This window comes from Petromyzon marinus, chromosome 1 (genome assembly GCF_048934315.1).
Source record: "Petromyzon marinus isolate PM22_M1 ecotype Great Lakes invasive population chromosome 1, UKy_Petmar_22M1.pri1.0, whole genome shotgun sequence".
Lineage (NCBI taxonomy): Eukaryota > Metazoa > Chordata > Hyperoartia > Petromyzontiformes > Petromyzontidae > Petromyzon > Petromyzon marinus.
In genome coordinates, this window is record NC_133667.1 from 4877342 (window position 1) to 4900568 (window position 23227).

At 49.2% G+C, this 23227-nt stretch overlaps 1 protein-coding gene across 1 annotated transcript in view; it reads right to left on the bottom strand.

The window, feature by feature from the left end:
• The window catches only part of LOC116941453 (uncharacterized), a 176782-nt gene that overhangs the window by 36798 nt on the left and 116757 nt on the right, over positions 1-23227 (bottom strand). The window contains exons 22-24 of the mRNA XM_076054086.1: positions 23081-23191; positions 7029-7145; positions 921-1038 (exon numbers count right to left, since the gene is read on the bottom strand). Of these exons, the coding sequence (XP_075910201.1) occupies positions 921-1038; positions 7029-7145; positions 23081-23191 (346 nt within the window). The remainder of the gene's footprint in view (positions 1-920; positions 1039-7028; positions 7146-23080; positions 23192-23227) is intronic.

Consider the following 23227-nt stretch of genomic DNA (forward strand, 5'->3'; position numbering starts at 1 on the left):
GCTGTCCACGTTCCCCCCAAGGTGCCTCCCGGGCCCCCAAGGTGCTCCCCGGGCCCCCAAGGTGCCCCCCAGGCTCCCAAGGGTGCCCTCCGGGCCCTTGGCCACGGCCTCACACCATCCCCGTGGCCTCCCGAGTCCAGGACCGGCCCTGACGTCATTCCTACCTCCAGCCGGGATGACGTCATGTGTGTGTGTAGACCTGCGTGGTAGTGACGCTCCCCCGCATAGTTACATCACACGTGTGCGTGTGTGTGTACACAGTAGTGACGCTACTGGTCACTACACAACTTTAACCTATATAAAGCCTGAGGCCTAGGTCTATACAAGGGCTGACAGCCATGCCTCACCTCAGTCCTCACCCTAGGAACATAAACATGAAAGGCTGCATAAAGCGTGGGTGGCGAATTATTCATTTATTTTGGTCAGTGTTGAAGAATACTGATACAAGACGACAAACACACCTACAGCATGCACAACTAGACAAACCGACTGATATACAGGCAGCATACACATACACAGGTACACCTACACAAATGCCTACAGCACAAAAGATCCCCCGTATAGCCTGTAATAGACTGTTGGGCAAGTGCTATTAGCGAGCACCTATGATGGCTGTCACAGCACACGAGGGGGTGGGTGGCCAGCACCACGCCCGGCCGCCTTTGTCTCCCCAGTGGCGATGTTTACACACCACACCAAGTACTCATTTGAGACTGAGTCGACCTAGAGGAGGCCCAGGACCAGTTCAAATAATCGTACTGGTGTTGGCCGTGATCGGGAATCGAACCCGGGTCGCCGGGTTCGTAGCGCAGCACGCTAACTGCTACACAACCGCTTCTGCCTACAGCACATACAGTAAACACAGGTACACCTACACTCACACCTACAGCAAACACACACACATAACAGCACCCACTCACCCGTCCAGTGCCTGGAAGTTGATGTAATTATCCTCCTGTGTTCTAGGAGTGAACCTGATGCACGTTTTGTCGCGGAATTCCTGGAAGGCTTGCTCAATGGTCCTCTTGTCACAGGAGCCTGATAAAACAGTGCCATGTATGGATGAAGCCATTACATTTGCCAAGTTAATATTTCTATAGTTAACAAGATGAAACTGATGTTTTCAATGAAGTGGGAAGAACAATCAAACAACATAAGATTTGAACATGCAACAACTAAACTAGACAATGTGGCAAGAGCATACGGAATGGAAATAAAGCAGAGAAAATGAAACTCCATCTGCTGTACCAATCCTTACTGGTGGAGAGGAACTGGAACGTGTACAATAATTAACGTATCCCAGAAGCACCGTCACTGAAGCCGGGTGATCGGACACCGGAAGTGAAAGCAAGGCCAGAAATTGCAGCAGCAGCACGGGCAACATTAAAAGTAACAAGAACAGGAACATAAATTTTGCGCCAGTCAGAGATCCGTTCTCTGAGAACAACTGTCGTCTCCACAGCACAACTGTCATCTCAGTAACTGAGCAATTTAAGCCTGGATAGCGCTTGGATGGGTGACCACCATGCACACCTGGTCATCATAGGCAGTTTTGCGGTTGTGCTACATCTTGCACAGCGGAGTGTAGTGCTGTACTCTGATTCTCTGATCCCACGAATCATTTTCCCGCCTTCACCAGGGTGGTGGTGTGTGGTCAAATAACCCCCATGACCTGCATGGCGTGGGGAGGCCCTCATCCAGCAGTAAAGGCACAAAAACAGTCATAATTGTACGTACACATTTCTAAATTGATATTAACGAATATACATTCACAAGGCAATGGTGTGCATAATTAACCAAATATGTTCGATTATTCCAGATATTTATAATCGAGTAACTACAGTCAATGGATGGATCAGCCAAGCAGATTGGCTGCTGCTGAAGGTTTTACATGATGCAGGAAGTGTTTTATCTGTTGCGTAACGTGGGCGTTCTTGCTTCCAAGCAGCAGCTTTCTGCAGACGGCTGTTTCCATAGCGAGACGCTTGCAACGCATCCCAATTAGAGGCAGACGCTGGCACGGCCTTGCGTGGTCATGCAAGCACAAGGGAGGGGGCTTGGGGTTGAACAGCGCCGCAGCCATGGCGCCTCCTCCGCACCGAGCATGCGGAACACGCGTGGGGCGTGTGGGGCCTCCCGTACACGAGTCACCCAACAAACACGATGTGCGAAGTGCCCCCACCCTGGGACAGGATTCCTACTCATATCCTGCCACGGACTCTGATGGATATGGATACAAATTATTCTGTATTGATTGGTTGACAAGTTGAGGGGCTTTGTAAGTTACGCTGAATCACATTTCTTGCACGGGCACATTATTCATTATTATGCCAGAGATATTACCAATCTGCATTACAAGCAAACGCATACAAAATCTGTAATAGTTATCTGAGCTACCGGTCCAACATATATGTATTTATCATTGTAGCTGAGCACAGGCCCAAAGGGCCAAAACACCAAGCGGCCAGCAGTAAACAGCAAGACTGAAGTTGTAACAGACAAGAGTTAATACATTTATTGGATTGAGCAGGGTAATAATAAATTTAGAAATTAACGATGCATCTTCTTTGGTTCTTTCGGTAAAGTCACGTAGAACGAGTATAAAATAATAAAATAAAATAAGACAATAAAATTCTCACCAGTTGCTGTATGATTAATAGCTCAGCTTATTGAAGAATATATTAAGTACATTTATTATATTGATGTGATATAGACTTCGTTTTATCACATCGGTTTACTTTATGATAGATTAATACAACAACAAAATCCAGAATCTGCTCAACGATGGAAGATACTCAAAAATTAAAAATGACCCTACTAATAGCCTAGCGATAAAAACCAACAAGATCATCACAAGTTCGACCTCCCTAATCGACCCAAATAAACGTCCCTCCCTAAAACCTTCTGCTGCAAGACCCCCTAGATTCTATGGTCTTCCCAAGATTAATAAAGAAGGCACCCCACTACGACCCATCGTATCCACGATCAACTCCCCTACCTATAGACTAGCCCGTTTTCTGTCAGACACCTTGCTGCTTTTCACTGGCAAGACCGCCTCAGCAGTACTTAACTCAGCCCAATTGGTCTCTATGGTCAAAGACGTTGTACTGTCCCCTGACGATTTCCTTGTCAGCTTCGATGTGGTCTCTTTGTTCACCAAGGTCCCAGTACCTGATACCATTGAAATAATTGAAAATTTGGTCCAACATGGACTAGACCCCGATACACCTGCACTGGTTAGGCACTGCCTCAACAATACCTACTTTACTTGGAATGGCTCCTTCTACAAACAAAATGAGGGTACCCCCATGGGATCCCCCTTGACACCAGTGATAGCCAATATTTTCATGGAGAAATTTGAATCAGACACCATCCAGACTTCCACCCTCAGACCTTCACTGTGGAAGAGATATGTAGACGACACTTTCGTCATTTGGCCACATGGCCTCCCGGCTTTGAACTTTTTCCTAGACCACATTAATTCCAGACACCCCGCCATAAAATTCACCATGGAAGTGGAGAAAGATGGCAAGCTGCCATTCTTGGATGTTCTGTTTGAGAGGAGACCTGATGGCTCATTGGGACATTCTGTCTACAGGAAACCCACCCACACAGATTCCTACTTGAAACCTGATTCCCACCACCACCCGACGCAAAATAATTATTTCATCAAAACGTTATACCACAGGGCTCATTGTATTTCGGACCAACACCACTTGACCAGTGAATTAAAACATGTGCATCTGGCCCTCAAAAGGAATGGATACTCTGACCGTACCATCCGCCAAGCTGTTTCTCCCTCCATACAGAAACAACCACTTGATACTCCGATCAAAACCATCACACTGCCATATATAGCAGGCGATACTAAAAAGATCTCCAAAATTCTAAACAAACACAAGATCCTGGTCCGGTTCAATACAGTACACAAAATCCGTGACCTGATCCCTTCCGTGAAGGATGTTATTCCTGACTTACAGTATCCCGGAGTTTACAGATTGATCTGCACCTGTGGTGACTGCTATATCGGGGAGACGAAACGACATGTCTCTGATCGAATTCGCGAGCACAAATCAGATTTGAAACACGGCAGAACGAATTCTTCTGCCGTAGCTGATCACTGTTACAATGCTGTGGGTGATCACGATATAGTTTTCTCCGATACCAAGGTTCTATGCAAACCCACGGGTTTTTTTATCAGAGATTTGTCCACGAGGCACTTCAGATTTACAAACACAGACACAATTTCAACCGAGAAGATGGTTTCAAATTAAGCAACCATTGGAAAGATGTTCTAAATCGAACCAAACATTAAACTAATTTTCAATGGTACAGTATATTTTTTCAAGTAGTGGTATCCCAAACTTTCGCAGCTGCTTAAATTCCCTTTTCACACCATCAATATGTAAACTCCCCCTCCCCCCCTCGCCGGTCTGCGCATGTTCACCTCCTCTACACCGTTCACCATGCTAAGTCCGCCAATTGAATGCTAATTTTTACGCTAATTCCTTTGTCAAGGCACCTTAATTCCTCTCACACAAGCTTAAAGGTCGCGGTCTGAGCTTGGCTGTGTTCACTCCAGCGCTGTCCTCAAGACAGTCTGGTCCCTTCACCTGATGAAGGCCACTTGTGTTGTGGCCGAAACGTAGTGATTTTTGTTGTTTTATTTTTTACCTATGTGACTTTACCGAATAGAACCAAAGAGTATGGACCCTTGCAGTCACGAAACCTTCAAATCTACAATTGATAGTTGGTTAGTTGGAGGCCTTTAGCGTCCATATACTAAATGCCTCTGTTGATATGTAAACTTTGACTTTAACACAGCTATTTCTGTCACAAGCTAACCCCTCTGCTATTTCAATGCTAAATTCTCGTGCTCTGATATGTAAACTCCTTTGTCAAGGCTCTTCACGCCTCTCACCGAGCTTAAAAAGACGCTGCGAATCTTAACAGCGTTAATTGAAGCTCTGTCGTCCCGACAGTTCTGTTCTTTCACCTTAAGAAGGCTACTTGTGTTGTGGCCGAAACGTCGTGAGAATTTTATTGTCTTATTTTATTTTATTATTTTATTCTCATTCTACGTGACTTTACCGAAAGAACCAAATAAGATGAATCCTTGCAGTCACGAAAGCTTTAAATCGAAAAATGAACGATGGTTGGGAATTCTGAAGTTGAGCCGTGCCAGGGAAGAATCCTCAAGGAAAACAAGAAAGAGAAATTAAAACAACTGAGACACGAACGATTAAATGTGTTCTGGAAAAATAATTGCTTAATTGCATGTGTAGTATTGTAAATAAAGGCAGACGATTTCTTGTCTTCTGTCCGGGCCACTTTATTACAGTGTGTTTACATAACACTTGTTTAGCTAAGCCAAGGATCCGTCGCCCGTGGCTCATTCGCTCCCTCACTCGCCACATCCCTATCCTATTCCCTACTCTCCTTCCCTATCCTATTCTCTACTCTCCTTGTTTCACCCCTCCCGGCTGCCGGCTCTTGCTGTCTCAGCGGGTTGACACCACGGCAGCCGCGGCGTTATGCGTGCCGACGTACAGACTGCACTCACGCCTTTAGCGTCCTACTCCTGATCTGTATGGGGCCCGTGTCTCGCTGTCTCAGTGGGTTGATACCACGGTAGCCCCAGGGGTCAAGCGTGCCGACGTACGGACTGTGCTTACCCCTAGCGACCCTATCCTAGCCTACCCAGGTCCACACAGGACTACTCTCGCCCAATAATACTCTAACTACCTTGGCGGGTCCGGCTTCAGCGTCTCTTGTCTTCTGTCTTCATCATACTGACTCTCGGGCTCGTTTTTCCCGCTTTATATATCCCTCGCGACCCCTTCCAGAACATTCTCCAGAAGAACCCTCGATGATTGGCAGATACCGGTCTTTTGAATTCCGGTCCACCTCCCTCCTTGTTTACCCCAACCGAATTACCCCAACGGTCATCCTGACCCTAGCTGCTCTTGACATCCCCGCGATAATGCTCACCAACCGCCTCTTCTGGCTACCCAGCGCAGACATACAGTCATTCTCGAATATGCGAGCGTTGAACCACTACACATGCATTGTCCGCTAAAGTCCCAATCATATCCAATGCCCTCAATGGGTACTAAAGTCAATGAATAGTGTGATTCTGTCGGTTGTAATAAAGTGTTGCTAATATACAAACAATTATAATTTCTTCGCAGTGTATGCCAATTGGTTCCTTTTCACGAACACATTTTTTAATATCACAAACTGGCTCTACCATAGACAATCATGGGACACTCACAAAGACAATATCTAGTATTAATAAATATTTGGATTCTGATTCTGAATCTACTGAATATCCTTATTTGGAAGTCATTGAGAAAGAACTGACCCCGGGGTTAAAGAAACCAAATAAAATCCCTCCAGAACATTTAGAAGTGGAGGACACTGAGTCCAGGTGTGCATCACGAGCCTTTGCCTCACTAATTCAATGGCCTTAACGTTGATGATTTTGCAACACGGCTGCAGGTTGTCACATTTAAATATAATTGTACATTTGCCGTTTAGTTATTCTCGCTGTATATCAAGGTAATATTGTGCTATATTATTTTTAACTTGGCACTTCGCGAGAGTCGCCAATACAATTTGTAATCCAAACGACACCAGCAGCACTGACAGCACAGAAATTACCACGCAGTTTCAAATCCTTCACGTGCTCCTTTCTGCACCAAAGACAGAGATGGCTTCTCCTTTCCTGGCTGAGCCATGTGGTGTCCTAGTCTTCTTCGAATTTAGATTCTGACTTCCTTGCCAAAGGAATGTCTTTTCAATCTCAGTCACCTCACATTTCTTTGATAAATATTGAAAGCAGCTTCATTATCCTCCTTTAATAAGAGTGGCATTATAATCCCAATAATTACAATCAGATTCCATCTTATACATTCGCCATAGAAGGTTTGAGTATGAGTCGATGATGGATAAGAGGCCACACTTTGAGTGAAGTCCTCTGGTTAGGCTCAAGTCATGCCATGAAGTCTACCATGTGCTGCACTCACTGAATGCGATGGAGATGTTGTAGGGGATAAACACGTTGCCATCCTGGTGTTTGGGCCACTCTAGAGGTTTCTCCAAGGGGTCACCTGCAATGTCCCCAGTCTTGGGGACTTGAGAATCTATTAAATGAAACACAGCATGAATGCACAATTATTTACATTTAAATGGAAAAGTCATATACTTTTTGATTTAATGCTTTCGTGACTGCAGGGATTGATCTTCTTGGTTCTTTCGGTATGTTGGATATATAAGGCTTTTCCAAAATTGATATTAATAATATTTGCTTATAGATATATGTTTTTTTAATAAATAAAGAAACACGTAAGCCGAGCACAGAAAACCAGATGCCCATCGTAACAGGGCCATTAAACCAGAAAGTCCAGGAGATGAGTAATAAACAACAATAAAACCAGTCAGGGAAGGAAGGTCGCCCCCTCCCCCCCAGGATCGTATAACGCAGATGGCTTGTGGAATGCCACACACACACACACACGCACGTATACACACACACACAGACCACGCCCCCACCCCCTTCACTGCGCGGAGCGGAGATTTTTTTAATATAATGGTCAGCCGCATTTCAAAAAGTTCAGTCAAGATGGATCAACAGATCAAGGAATTCGACGACACGAGCAGTCGCAGAAAACGGCTGGCTCGTAGCGGCGCGAGCCTCGCTGAGTAGCTAGGATCGCTGAGTCGCGATGTATCAACGAAAGTGATTTCAGAGCCGAAGGGACGAAGTATCACTCAAAACCTTATTCCTACATCAAGTGCCAGCTTCCAGCTGCAGCGCGGCCAGCGCCGCCAAGCAAGAGCATGCAGCAGCCATCCAGCAGTGGAAAGCTTGGCCTGTCAGCATCTCCACAGAGAGAGAGCACGTGCGACGTGGCTCATCCAGCAACGGAAAGAGCCTGTATCTGCCAGCACGAGCAGCCAAGCAAGCACCTCGAACGAGTCATCCAGCAGTGGAGATAATCTACTGCCAGCAAACCAACAACCAAGTGCCACGAACGAGTCATCCAGCAGTGGAGAGAATCTGCTGCCAGCAAACCAGCAACCGAGCGCCTCGAACGAGTCATCCAGCAGTGGAGAGAATCTGCTGTCAGCGAACCAGCACGAGCTCGTTTGCGCATCTTCAAGGAGAGGGAGCGTGCCGGCGCAGCTCATCCAACGTGAGAGACGCCGAGCAAGAGAACAAAGCCGTTCGTATGCCCCACCCCCTCCCCCACACTCTCCCCCTCACTCCCCCACCGCTCCGCAACGAACAAACACATTTTTGACACAAGAGATACCAACCTCGGCGTCTGCTTTACGCAAATAATTGAACCAGTGATAAAGAAGACACACGATACGCATATGGGATAATCAAGAAGGGTTGCCACTCCAAGGTGGTGCATTAAAAATCAATTGATAACGAAAAACACTGCTGTCATTGAGTTGCATAATAATCAAACGTCCTACTGGTTGACAACGTGACAAGAATTTGCATTAAGGGTCGCGTATGATCAATGACCGAGTGCCGTGTTGTGTAACAATTCAAGTATACGAATTTGCATATGATTAAGTATAAGGTTTTGGTAGAATAGTTCTGCATGTTTTAATCTCTCTCTCAACAACCGATTAATTGCGTTACGCATCGGGAATTAACCACAGGTTCCGTTATCGAAGTGAAACAACGCAATCGTGATGTGTACCGTGTTAATGCTGTTGTGAAATTCCGAGATTGAGAGTTCTCATATTATCCAAAAATTTAAGTTTAGCTAAAAAATAAAATTGAATAAAGCAGAAGGGTTGTGTGTGATTCTTTCCGAAATTCCGCATAAGAATTGTTCTGCGATTGAGATTTGAATCTTGGGGGACCTATCATAAGCACACTAACACACATAATACATTCAGTACTTGTTAAAACGAGAATAATCGTATCCTTATTGATAATACGGAGCCGAGTTGACTCCCTCATTCACACTCACAACACCTGCATAACTGCATACGATTAATTGTCTCATCCCGATTGATAACCCAACCCTGGTCACCGAGGCTGGGCCCGATTATCATAACGACCCGCATTATCATAAACACACCCACTCGCATAAATTAATACGATTATCTCTCGAATTAGCCTAATTCATACGCATAATTACACTAATTACCATAATTTCGGATAAATTATGCAAATTTCAAATTTGATTTAATTTTCATTATTTTCATCATGCAGAAGGGAAGTCTAGGCCCTAGAGCGAGTTCCATGTTTTATTTTAATTATGTTATTGTTTTATATTTTTATTATTTTATTATTTCCCTTCTACGTGACTTTACCGAAATAATCAAAAAGAGTCATATACTTATTTATACATTCCAAAGAAATACCTCAACGCACAAGTTTACATTCCAATGAACCCAATTTCAGCAGTCACATTCTATTGCTAGCCGGTTCAACCTGGAGTTCAAGATGGCGCCGATGATGGCAGCCTCGGCCGGTTGGTGCGCCCTGTTTTGTCCAGTTTTGTCTTGTTTTGTCTTGAGAGGGGCTTGCTGTTCAACACACTCGTGCTGGTGAGAGAGGCCTGCTGTTCATCACACCCGTGCTGGTGAGAGAGGCCTGCTGTTTTGGGGCCTGCTGTTCATCACACCCGTGCTGGTGAGAGAGGCCTGCTGTTCAGTACACCCGTGTTGAGGGGCCTGCTGTTCAGCACACCCTTGCTGGTGAGAGAGGCCTGCTGTTCAACACACCCGTGCTGGTGAGAGGGGCCTGCTTTTCAGCACACCCGTGCTGGTGAGAGGGGCCTGCTGTTCAGCACACCCGTGCTGGTGAGAGAGGCCTGCTGTTCAGCTCACACGTGTTGAGGGGCCTGCTGTTCAGCACACCCGTGCTGGTGAGAGGGGCCTGCTGTTCATCACATCCGTGTTGGTGAGAGGGGCCTGCTGTTCAGCACACCGGTGCTGGTGAGAGAGGCCTGCTGTTCAGCACACCCGTGTTGAGGGGCCTGCTGTTCAGCACACCCGTGCTGGTGAGAGGGGCCTGCTGTTGAGGGGCCTACTGTTCAGCACACCCGTGTTGGTGAGAGAGGCCTGCTGTTCAGCACACCCGTGTTGAGGGGCCTACTGTTCAGCACACCCGTGCTGGTGAGAGGGGCCTGCTGTTCAACAGACCCGTGCTGGTGAGAGGGGCCTACTGTTCAGCACACCCGTGCTGGTGAGAGGGGCCTGCTGTTCAACACACCCGTGCTGGTGAGAGGGGCCTGCTGTTCAACACACCCGTGCTGGTGAGAGGGGCCTGCTGTTCAACACACCCGTGCTGGTGAGAGGGGCCTGCTGTTCATCACACCGGTGCTGGTGAGAGAGGCCTACTATTCATCACACCCGTGCTGGTGTGAGGGGCGTGCTGTTCATCACCCCCGTGTTGGTGAGAGGGGCCTGCTGTTCACTCCCATGCTGGTGAGAGAGGCCTACTGTTCATCACACCCGTGTTGGTGAGAGGGGCCTGCTGTTCACCACTCCCATGCTGGTGAGAGGGGCCTACTGTTCAACACACCAGTGCTGGTGAGAGAGTCCTGCTGTTCAGCACACCCGTGCTGGTGCGAAGATGGCGCTGATGATGGTAGCCTCAGCCGGTCGGTGCGCCCTGTTTTGTCTTGTTTTGTCTGTCAATTCAGTGTTTTGCCAAGATTTTCGGAGTTCTCTAACAAGAGACGAACTTTTAAATATCAGGGAAACAACTCCTGTGGATTTAATTCCTACTTTTCTGCTTCCAGCGGCAGAATTAGTAGGCATTCTAGTCAATGCCGCGCTAGGCTTTGCTCAAGCAACGAAACGCCGCCCAAGGGGTAAACGGTCGGGGGCTCTAGTACGGCTACGCAGACGCGGGATCCGAACAGTGCTTCCGAGCTTTTTCCTCTCCAACGTACGTTCACTGTACAACAAAATGGATGAACTTCAGCTACTGATGGTAAAAAACAAAGACTTTCTTTCAGCTTCTGCATTGTGCTTCACGGAAACATGGCTGTGTGATTTGATTCCGGACACTTCGCTACAACTAGCAGGATTCCATCTTGTAAGATCGGATCGTGACATAGCACTCTCCGGCAAGACGAAAGGCGGTGGTATTTGTTTTTACATTAACAGTGGCTGGTGTGTAGATGTCACAGTGATTCTGCAACATTGTTCTCCACTCCTTGAATCAATTTTTATAACCTGTAAACCGTTTTACTCGCCTCGCGAGTTCGCGTCGCTCATTTTGGTCGGAGTTTATTTGCCGCCTTGTCCTCAGGTTAAAGAGGCCCAACGCATGCTCGCCGATCAGATTCTGAGTGTGGAGCGAGCAAATCCAGATTCGTTGGTTATCGTACTTGGCGACTTTAACAAAGGTAATCTCAGCCACGAACTCCCCAAATACATACAATTCATTAAATGCCCAACCAGAGAAGGGAACACTCTGGATCACTGCTACACTACAGTCAGTAGAGCCTACCACGCCGTCCCCCGAGCAGCACTAGGACACTCTGACCATGCCATGGTCCACCTGATTCCTGCATACAGGCAGAAACTAAAACTCTGTAAACCTGCTGTGAGGACATCTAAACAGTGGACCAGTGAGGCTGTGGAAGATTTGCGGGCGTGCTTAGACTGTACTGACTGGGATATGTTCACGACTGCTACCAATAGTCTGGATGAACTCACAGAGGCTGTGACGTCCTACATCAGCTTCTGTGAGGACTGCTGTATCCCAACACGTACCAGGGTAAACTTTAACAACAATAAGCCCTGGTTCTCAGCAAAGCTCAGAAGGTTGAGGTTGGAGAAGGAGGAAGCGTTTAGGAGTGGAGATAGAGACAGATTCAAGGAGTCGAAGAACAGGTTTAGCAAAGCGGTGAGAGAGGCTAAACGACTGTACTCAGAGAGACTAAAACACCAGTTCTCTACAAACGACGCTGCTTCTGTCTGGAGAGGGCTCAGGCAGATCACCAACTACAAACCCAGAGCCCCCCACACCACTAACGACTCCCGCCTAGCCAACGACCTGAACGAGTTCTACTGTAGATTTGAAAGACAATTGGACTGTCCTGAACCACCCCTTCCAACCCAAGAGGCCCCATCCCCCACCAATACTACAGAGACGACTATCTCCTTTCAGGAGGGAGAAGTTAATAGACTTTTCAAGAGGCAGAATCCACGCAAAGCAGCCGGGCCGGAATCTGTCTCTCCAGCCACCCTCAGGCACTGCGCTGACCAGCTGTCTCCGGTGTTCACCAACATCTTTAACACCTCCATAGAGACATGCCATGTACCAGCCTGTCTCAAGTCCTCCACCATCATCCCTGTGCCCAAAAAGCTAAGGCCAACAGGACTAAATGATTACAGACCGGTCGCCCTTACATCTGTGGTAATGAAGTCTTTTGAGCGCCTGGTCCTGGCACACCTCAAAGCCATCACAGACCCTCTCCTGGACCCCCTTCAGTTTGCCTACAGAGCCAACAGGTCTGTGGACGATGCAGTTAACATGGCCCTCCACTTCACCCTACAGCATCTGGACGCCCCAGCATCCTACGTCAGGATCCTGTTTGTGGACTTCAGCTCTGCCTTCAACACCATCATCCCTGCCCTGCTTCAGGACAAGCTCTTCCAGCTGAACGTGCCATACACCACCTGTAAATGGATCACAGACTTCCTGTCTGACAGGAAGCAGTGCGTTAAGCTGGGAACACAAGTCTCTGGCTCCAGGTCCATCAGCACCGGAACTCCTCAGGGCTGCGTCCTTTCCCCTCTGCTCTTCTCCCTGTATACCAACAGCTGCACCTCCAATCATCTGTCCGTCAAACTATTGAAGTTTGCGGATGACACCACCCTCATTGGGCTGATCTCTGGTGGGGATGAGTCTGACTATAGGTGGGAAGCTGACAATCTGGTGACCTGGTGTATCCAGAACAACTTAGAGCTAAATGCTCTAAAGACAGTTGAGATGGTTGTGGACTTCAGGAAGAATACAGCACCACTCACCCCCATCACCCTGTTAGACTCCCCAGTCAAAATTGTAGAGTCCTTCCGCTTCCTGGGCATTATTCTCTCCCGGGACCTCAAGTGGGAATTGAACATCAGCTCCCTCACCAAGAAAGCTCAACAGAGGATGTACTTTCTACGGCAGCTGAAGAAATTCAACCTGCCAAAGACAATGTTGGTGCAATTCTATACAGCGATCATTGAATCCATCCTCACCTCCTCCATAACCGTTTGGTACGCTGCTGCCACTGCCAAGGACAAGAGCAGACTGCAGCGTATCATCCACACTGCTGAGAAGGTAATTGCCTGCAATCTACCGACCCTCGAGGACCTGCACACGACAAGGTCTATGAGGCGAGCGAGGAAGATTATGGCCGATTTCTCCCACCCTGGACACTCTCTGTTTCAGCTACTCCCCTCCGGCAGAAGGCTTCGGTCCATCAGGACCAAAACCTCACGCCATAAAAACAGTTTCTTCCCATCTGCTGCTGGCCTGTTAAACAAGGCCAAGGGCTAACACTGTTTTTAACATTTGATCTACATAATGACACGTTGCTGATATTAACTATGTTTCCCTATTTGTATTTTTAAATTATATCTTAAAGCTATTTTATATTCGATATTTATTTAATTTTATATACTTCAGCCCCTTAGTGTTAGACTAAGGGGCTGTATGGTGCATACATTCAACATTCCTATATGTTGAATGTATGCACCATCCTGCCAAAGTAAATTCCGTGTCGGTGTGAACTTACATGGCGAATAAAACCCTTTCTGATTCTGATTCTGATTTAATTTGTAGTGACTGTGATTTTCACTGTGTGGTGCAGGGCTTACGAAGCCACGGCGGATAATGTATTGACATTATGTGTAGCTCACTTACGGGGCGTAGTACCAGCCCTAGCGGGGCTTGGGGGAGCGCTGATCAGCGCAGAGGCACTGTGAGCAATGTGCGGTGCAGGCTCCCAGTAAGGGTGCGAGAGGGAGCATCAGCCAGCCAGGGTTACGTTGGGGCATGATACGCTGGTTGACCTGCCGACACGTGACCGGATGATATTGGAGGGGGGCCACTGGTGGACGGGGGCCGCTGGGGGGTCACGTGGTCTAAAAGAGCTTTCGGGAGCCTTCGAGAAAGCTCGAGAGATCTGGAAGGTGGGCGGGGCGAAGGGCGTAGCCAGCCCCAGCCCACGGGGATATAACTGGGGCCCAGTGAGGAGCTCGAGGTTCTTTGTGTGCTGGTGTGAAGGTCCATGTCGGGGAGAAGAAGTCTCTAGCCACGTGGTCCAGGACTCAGCTCATGGTCCGGTCCCGGATAGCGAACCGTGTCTAGTTCTGCCGTAGTGTGATGAGATGGGCATTCGATACCCGAGTGTAGATTGTGTAATGTTATGTTGAAGTCGCTAAATAAATAGTGTTGCTCCCAAGACTACGTCTGCGACTCAGTTGAGCATCTACTGCATCTGGATATAAACTATTCACACTGATAACTGTCAGCGAAACTAGGAAATGAATTCATAATAATTAAATGCAGTCTCCCACGCCTCCAATCTCTGGCGCTGACTCCCCAACACCCCCAGTAAGTACCCCTCTCCCTGCCACCCCCGCAAGCTCCAGCTGTTGTGCAATGCAACTGAACGGCGCAAAATCACTTCAATCTCACTCAGTGCCAGTTCTACCATGTGTCTGCTTCTTATTTACAAAGGGAATCCTAAATCAAACCCAGCAGAGTTATTAACAACAATCATAAATAACGCCCAGTGGAGCTACTAATGGCAATCCTTAATAAAAACCAACACAGCTAATATTAACAATCTGCACGACTTTAGAATGCAAGGCAACATAAACCATTTACTGGAGTTTGTCGACAAAAAATGTTGGGAGACAGCCACAGGCAGGCCCTGTGGTGGTGGTGAACGTGTGCATCGTGGTAGGACTGTGTGGCTTTTACTCTCTGTAACAATTATGCACTGATTTCACACTGTTTGGGGATCATCACTAACTTTGCTTTCATATCACTATATGTTGGAATCAATCCGTCACAGTGGAATGTTAAAGCATCTAAAACGTTCCATGTATGATTGGTGGTAGTGTGGTAAATGGATAATACACCACTGATGATCACTTATAATGTAAAATCGGCTTACGGCTCCAATGTGTATTTAGTACCAAGAGCTATACAGCATACAATAGTGCGGTGGGTTCCTTTGCACTGCCTTGCAGCCAAAATAATTACATTGCAGTGTGTGCCGATGTAACTGCTGCACAACCAAAGCGTTCTCTTTGATCATCCCCTCGGCCTCCTCGCTCAACGCCACCACCGCCTGTCTCTATCCAGGGTCTTGTCTGCCACTGGAGCTGCCCTCGGGCTCGTTGATGCTGCCCTTGCGACTCTTTGGTGAAAGGCCTTGTCCCCTCGTCGATGCCCTGTGACTCACTGGTGCTAGGGCCCTCGTGCCTTATTGGTACCTGTGACCTCCTTGATGCCCTGCGTCTCTTTGGTGAAGGAGCCCTGGTACCCCAAGGACAACCTGGAACTCGCTCTAGGGCCTAGACTTCTCAAGGATGCCCTGGGGATCTCGTTGGTGTTGCCCCAGCTGCCCCGGATCTCCGTGGGGCTCGTTGCTGTCGTTGGTACTTGGCCCATGGTTGCCTGATCCCAGGCGTTGCCATGGTGATGCTCTCTCTCCTCTCTCCCAGTGCATCCCTGACCTAATACCCATACCCTCATGGCCTTTGTTTTTATAAAGCATCTTGAGATGTGAGACACTGTATGCATTGCAATTGTTGTCTCAGCGTACACATTTGCCCAATTGATGAGATCCTCTTTGTAGTGTAGTGGAGTAAACAATAGGCATAGGAATTGGCCACATACAGTACATACAGACAGACAAGAAGAACGGGTCACATGAGGTCGAACAAGTGGTCGAGTCACGGGTGGCGTAAACAACCCGAAGTAATTAAGGGAGTCGTGGCACGAGGGCTGTGATTGGTCGAGAGGCTGTTAGTGTTAAGTGGTGGCGTCTGGATGTCTGATGGAGGGGACAGGTGCGAGCTGGCGGAAAACGGCCAGCGAGCCACGTGGCAATTAATTAAGGCTAATGCGAAAGGGGATAAAACGCGAGGTGATTTGAACGGAGGGAGAGTTGCTGCTGGGGAGTTGCTGCTGGGGAGTTGCTGCTGGGGAGTTGTTGTTGGAGAGTTGTTGCTGGGCAGTTGTTGGCGAGAGGTGAAGAGATACGAAAAAGACAGCTGGCAATGTTAGGGAAGAATAGATAGAGAGCCGGACCCCAAAGACAGTAAATAGCAATAGGGAGAGTCAGCGTTAGCGGAGATAGAGAGAGTCACTGTGTGTGAATAAATAGATGGAGTCACTTTGTGTGAATAGACAGACAGGATACTGTGTGTGAATAGATAGAAAAAGAACCACTGTGTGTGGAAGGAAAGTCACTGCGTGTGAAGAGATAGCGGCGATACTGTGGGTGAGGAGATAGAAGATGAACCACTGTGTGTGGAAGGGAAGAAACTGTGTGTGAAGAGATAGAGGAAGGAACACTGTGTGTGGAAGGGGATGCACGGACGATGCTGAAGTAAATCGGAGTGTCCGAGTTGGCGGAGCACGGAGAGAATTACTGTGTGTACGGAACGATGGAATAAAAGTGACGGCGGAAAAAGAGACGGTTTTCGTCCGAGTGAATTCACGGCACTACATTTGGTGTCAGAAAAAGTACGGAACACGCCACGATGTCAAGGAAAGCGGCAAAGAAAAAAATGTGCCAGTGGACTCGGGCGGCGATAGTGACAACGACGATTTGCAGCCCGGCCAGATGGCCGGCAGTACTCCGGACGGTGACAGCGGTTCGGGTGGTGCTGAAGGCCCGGGATCGCCAGAGGATTGGCGAGTCCTCATGACCCAGTGGAAGGCCAGAATGGAGAAGTTGTCGGAGGAATTCCAGAACTTCTTGACGGAGAACCGCATTCAACTACCCGTACCGGGTCCACCGCCGGAGGTTGCCGCTCAGCCGGAGCGGTTGGAAGATTCTGACGACGAAGACGAGCAGTCGGAGGGACCGCCACGACGGCTACACGCACAACGATTTGAGGCCAAAGTGGGAGATTGGACGGCATTCATACGAAGATTCCGTGCGGCTTACGGGTCCCTGAATTGGACGGAGAGTGCCGCGTTACGAGCACTGCCGACGGCATTGGATGATGACTCCTTGGCGACTTTTAACGGACTCCCTGCCGCTGTCAGAAAAACATTGGACGGTGCTATTGCAGCAATGAGGAAGGTCTACGAGCCGCGGTCGGTCGCCAAACGTCGATTTCAACAGAGGAAACGGGAGGCCACGGAGTCCCCCCTGGCATTTCGCAGCGCCTTGCTGGCCCTCGCCCAGGTTGCGTACCCGACGATGGACAAGGAGGGCTGGGACTCCCTGCTGCAAGAGAAGATGTTACAGCTGGCGAAGGAACTGAAAGTCGTCTTGTCGCTCCCGGACAAGGATGATGACGACGACGTGTCATCGTTGCTGATCGCCAGGAACATACAAGTCAACCTTGATATACGAGACGAACCAGCGGCGGTGGTAGCGCAGCCGTTGCTGACGACCCCTGCCGGGGCTGCGAGCACGGTGGCGGTGGTGGTGGACGAGGCGCCGCCGATGGCAGCGGCGGCCGGGGTGTCGACCGGAGACCGACGGCGTCATCCCGGGGCATATGGAGACGGCGTGCATTGGACATGCTACGAGTGCGGGCATAGGGGTCATCTCGCCCGCGACTGCTGGAGACGAAGAGGTGGTCCTCCGTGGGCGCAGAACAACTACGGCGGGCGGTTCCCCCAAGACCAAGGATCCCGGGTGAGTCGAGATGCATTCAATACACGGCCGCCCTATCCACATCACTCATCCGCGTCATCTCAACCGTATTCATCGGGTTCGGATAGTACGCATGGCCGGGATATGTGGGGCGCGTTGGTACATCGTGTGTTGGGGGCAGCGCCGGGATCGTCGGATGTGATGGCATGTATTCAAGGTGTTATGGTACGGGTTATTGTGGATACCAGGGCGTCGGCAACTCTCATTTCGTTGCAAACTTTTCGGTCGCTGCCGACGTCGCCTGGAACGTTAGCGCCAGTGGAAGGGCCATGTGTAGCGGCAAACAGGGGTAGTTTGGGCATTATTTCCGCGTGGTTGCGACAATTCAAATTGGGGAGGTTATTGTGACAGGAAGTGTTTTGGTTTCAACGGCCTTGGCGGTACCGTGTTTGTTGGGCACGGATTTTTTGGAAAAGATGCCAATTAAAATTTCAGTGGAAAAAGGTTGTTTGGAATTACCTTCGGAGAAATGTATGAAATTTTTGGGGACGCCTTCGAAATTTGCGGTGGCGAACGCTGTGGTGCAGGCCGTGGTGAGCCACACCGTGCGCGTCCCGCCTGCATCGCAAATATTGGTACCGCTACGGTTAAAGAACGAATTGCCTTGGGATGAGCTACAGGAGGGAGTGCTGTTGACACCCTCAAATGCTGTGTCGAGAATGCCCACCGTGGTAGGAGCTTTGACCATAATACCAACTTATTGTGATCCCTTCATTCAAATTGTAAACGCGGGGCACGAAGAGGTTGTTATTCAAGGGGGCACTACGTTGGCGCACGCAACGGGGGCGCCGGGTCCAGAAACAAAAACATGTTTTGCTACGGGGCAGGATGAAATGTTGTCAAGGGAGGAGGACGATCCGGAATGGTTAAGGGATCTTTACAAACAAAACCCAGAGTTATCGCCTGTGCAACGGTCGAGTTTGCATGCGTTGCTAGTGGAATTTAAGGATGTGTTCAGTTCAGGGAAATACGACGTGGGTCGAACGACGTTGTTGCAGCATCGTATTGACACGAGGAACACACCCCCAATCAGGTTAAATTCGCATCGTGTAGATCCTCTTGAGAAATAATGTATTTGGCGATCTGTTGATGAAATGCTAGAGCAGGATATTATCGCCCCATCGTCCAGCCCGTGGGGAGCCCCTATTGTCCTCGTTAAAAAACGTGACGGAACCATGTGATTTTGTGTTGACTATCGGAAATTGAATAAAGTTTTGGTGGTGGAAGCGTACCCGCTTCCACGAATTGATGATTCGCTGGACGCCCTGTCCGGCGCCAGAATCTTTTCGACCCTCGATTTGTTGTCGGGCTTTTGGCAATTGCCCCTGGATAAAGAGTCAAGACCTAAAACGGCATTTCGGATACCACAAGGATTGTATCAATTTAACATGCTCCCGATGATTAATGGAACTCGTGTTGTTGGGCCTGCAGTGGGAGTCATGCTTGATATATTTAGATGATGTGATTGTTTTCAGTAGGAATTTCGATGAACATTTGCAACGGCTGCGCGCCGTTTTTGGCAGAGTGCGGCGCGCTGGATTGAAATTTAAACCACAGAAGTGCCAATTGTTAAGAACATCGGTGAAGTATTTGGGGCACGTCATTAGCACGTCAGGAGTGGCCACTGATCCGGAAAAGACGAGTTGTGTGCGTACATGGCCAGTGCCGAAAACAGCAGGGGAAGTGCGTAGCTTTGTGGGCTTTGCGTCGTATTATCGGCGGTTCGTTAAGGATTTTGCCACGATTGCTTGACCATTGCATACGCTGACCGGGAAAGGTGTAAAGTTTCAATGGGGGATTGCTGAACAAAAATTGTTTGAAGCGTTGCGGGCCGCACTGGCGGACGCACCGCCGTTGGGATACCCGGATTTTACGAAGCGATTTATACTTGACACAGCCTGTGATACGGGCATAGGCACGGTTTTGTCACAAATGGTTGATGGCGTCGAGAGAGTGGTGGCATATGGCAGCCGGGTGTTATCGCCGGCGGAGCAAAAATACTGTGTGACGCGTAGGAAATTATTGGCGATTGTCCATTTTGTGCGCCAGTACCGACCGTATCTATACGGCAGGGAATTTTTGATCCGCACTGATCACGCGGCGCTACAGTACTCGCTGCGCGTGGATCAGCCGTCGGGGCAAATGGCTCGCTGGATTGAGACCCTCCAGGAGTACTCTTTCACGATCCAGCATAGGAAAGGGACGCACCATGTAAACGCGGATGCTTTGTCGAGGTTGCCGCGACCGGCTGAGACGTGTCGGTGCAAAGAGGGCTCGCTGCGTTGCAGCCCGCCGCTGCAGGAGGTTCTGCAAACGGTCGCTGCAGCGGGTTCGGGGGTGCCAGGGATAATCCCTGGAGCAGAAATTGGACTGTTGGGGTTGTCATTGAAGCAGTGGAAGCAACTGCAGGTGGAAGATCCCTCGCTGACCAGGATGAGGCTGCGTGCCTCTCGTTCAAGGGGATCGGAGGATCGCCCATTTTTGATGTTAACGGAGGGGTTGCTTGTTCGCTGGGATGTGGAAGCACAAAAATTTTGTATTGTTGTCCCGAAGGTGTTGTGGGGAAAACTGATTAACGAGGTACATGAGAAATTGCTGCATCTGGGGGAGAAAAAGACCGCGTTGATGGTGGGGAGTGAATTTTACTGGCCGGGAATGTTTAACGATGTGAAACAGCATGCAAAAGCGTGCCAGGAATGTGCACGGAGGAAAGCGCCGGCACGGCCATATCGTGTCCCTTTGCAATCGATTCAAGTTTCGAGAGTGAACGAAATTGTGGCACTAGACACTTTGGGTTCGTTCCCCGTCACCCCCCGAAGGCACAGATATTTGCTCATCGGGGTGGAATACTTAACTCGTTGGCCGATGGCATGGCCGCTAGTAGACCAATCAGCGACGTCGATCGCCGAGGCTTTCTTGAATGGATACGTATTAGATAAGGGGGCCCCGGAACATTTGCTTACTGACCAAGGCAGAAAGTTTTCATCGAAATTGATTAAGGACGTGTGTGACTCGCTGGGGACCAAAAAGATCCGGACGTCCCCGTACCACCTGCAGACTGACGGGATGGTCGAGCGGCTGCATAGGACGCTGACGTCCATGCCTTGTCACCAAGTAAACACCGCTCAAGATGATTGGGATCTGCATGTTGCAGCGACGCTGGCCGCGTATAAATTGGCCACGCATGCCTCAACGGGGTACTCGATATTTTTTCTGATGTATGGACGGGAACCGGAAGCGCCGGCTACTGTAAAATTGGGAATTTGAAAACCGGAGAAATCTACGACGATGCCTGCTCCGATGCAGGTGGCTTTGGACCGTCTAAGGGAAGCCCGAGAGGCTGCATTGCAAAATACGGCACGACGACAAGCCGCTAGCGAAAGATTGTTCGGCAGGCAGCGGCCACGAGAGCCGTGGAGTGTTGGAGATAAAGCCTGGTTGCACTGCCCCATGGTGCCAGTGGGAACGTCCCCGAAGTTTCACCGCCCCTGGCAGGGGCCCGTTGATATTGTGGAGGTTTTACGGGATCAGAGTGTGCGAATAAAATTCGGTCGTCGGACATGGTTTGTTCACCCGTCGCGCCTGAAGAAATTTGTGTTACTATATGATGCGTCATCCCCCATCCGAGAGCGGCCTGTATTGGATGTGTCCGACGAACCTGTGGGGAGGTCACAAGTGCGTGTGTCCCAGAGATCTGCCCCCCGTGTGCCTGCAGGATCGCCCTTTTTGGGCAGGGTTACCCACCGGACGCCGATTGAACGGCCACAGATCCGGACCAATGGCAGTCCCGACCGTGAACGACGGACAGCCCCGCCAGCTGAGTGTCGCTGGGACAGGGATGGGCGCAGGGTTCATTGGCAAGACGAGCGAAGCCCTCCCTTACCGAAGAGATTCCCATGCAGGGGAGATGGACTGGCAGTGGGAATCCGTTCCAGGAGGAATACAATACATTGACTTTGGGGGTTGGGAATTCTGTATATTGTGTGCGTGTCGTTGTGTGATTGTACAAAATGGTTGTATATTGCAAATGCGTTATGTATATATGTTGTCATCGTTCCGTCCGCTTCACTCCACTACTCCAATTCGAGTATATCGTAGCCGGGGACGGCTAGGTTCTTTCATCATGGGGGGGGTGATGTAGTGGAGTAAGCAATACGCATAGGAATTGGCCACATACCGTACATACAGACAGACAAGGAGAACGGGTCACATGAGGTCGAACAGGTGGTCGAGTCGCGGGTGGCGTAAACAACCCGAAGTAATTAAGGAAGTCGTGGCACGAGGGCTGTGATTGGTCGAGAGGCTGTTAGTGTTAAGTGGTGGCATCTGGATGTCTGATGGAGGGGACAGGTGCGAGCTGGCGGAAAACGGCCAGCGAGCCACGTGGCAATTAATTAAGGCTAATGCGAAAGGGGATAAAACGCGAGGTGATTTGAACGGAGGGAGAGTTGCTGCTGGGGAGTTGCTGCTGGGGAGTTGCTGCTGGGGAGTTGTTGTTGGAGAGTTGTTGCTGGGCAGTTGTTGGCGAGAGGTGAAGAGATACGAAGAAGACAGCTGGCAATGTTAGGGAAGAATAGATAGAGAGCCGGACCCCAAAGACAGTAAATAGCGATAGGGAGAGTCAGCGTTAGCGGAGATAGAGAGAGTCACTGTGTGTGAATAGATAGATGGAGTCACTGTGTGTGAATAGACAGACAGGATACTGTGTGTGAATAGATAGAAGAAGAACCACTGTGTGTGGAAGGAAAGTCACTGCGTGTGAAGAGATAGCGGCGATACTGTGTGTGAATAGATAGAAGAACCACTGTGTGTGGAAGGAAAGTCACTGCGTGTGAAGAGATAGCGGTGATACTGTGGGTGAGGAGATAGAAGACGAACCACTGTGTGTGGAAGGGAAGACACTGTGCGTGAAGAGATAGAGGAAGGAACAGTGTGTGTGGAAGGGGATGCACGGACGATGCTGAAGTAAATCGGAGTGTCCGAGTTGGTGGAGCACGGAGAGAATTACTGTGTGTACGGAACGATGGAATAAAAGTGACGGCGGAAAAAGAGACGGTTGTCGAGTGAATTCACGGCACGACAGTAGGATAAAATGCAAGCTTGTCTCAAAAATGCATTTGCTACAAGTACTACTAGATGTTATAGGACCTCACAATACTTTAACTCAACCCATTGAACACACTACTCACCTTTCTCTGCAGTCTGAACGGCCACAGCGTTGAATATTTTGTTCAGCACGAGCAGTAGAGAAATTCTGTCGGCCTCTGCCTTGGGGAACTCCAAGATCCTCTTGAGAACCTCTGGAGGAGAGGTTACATAGGGTATTAAACATGACA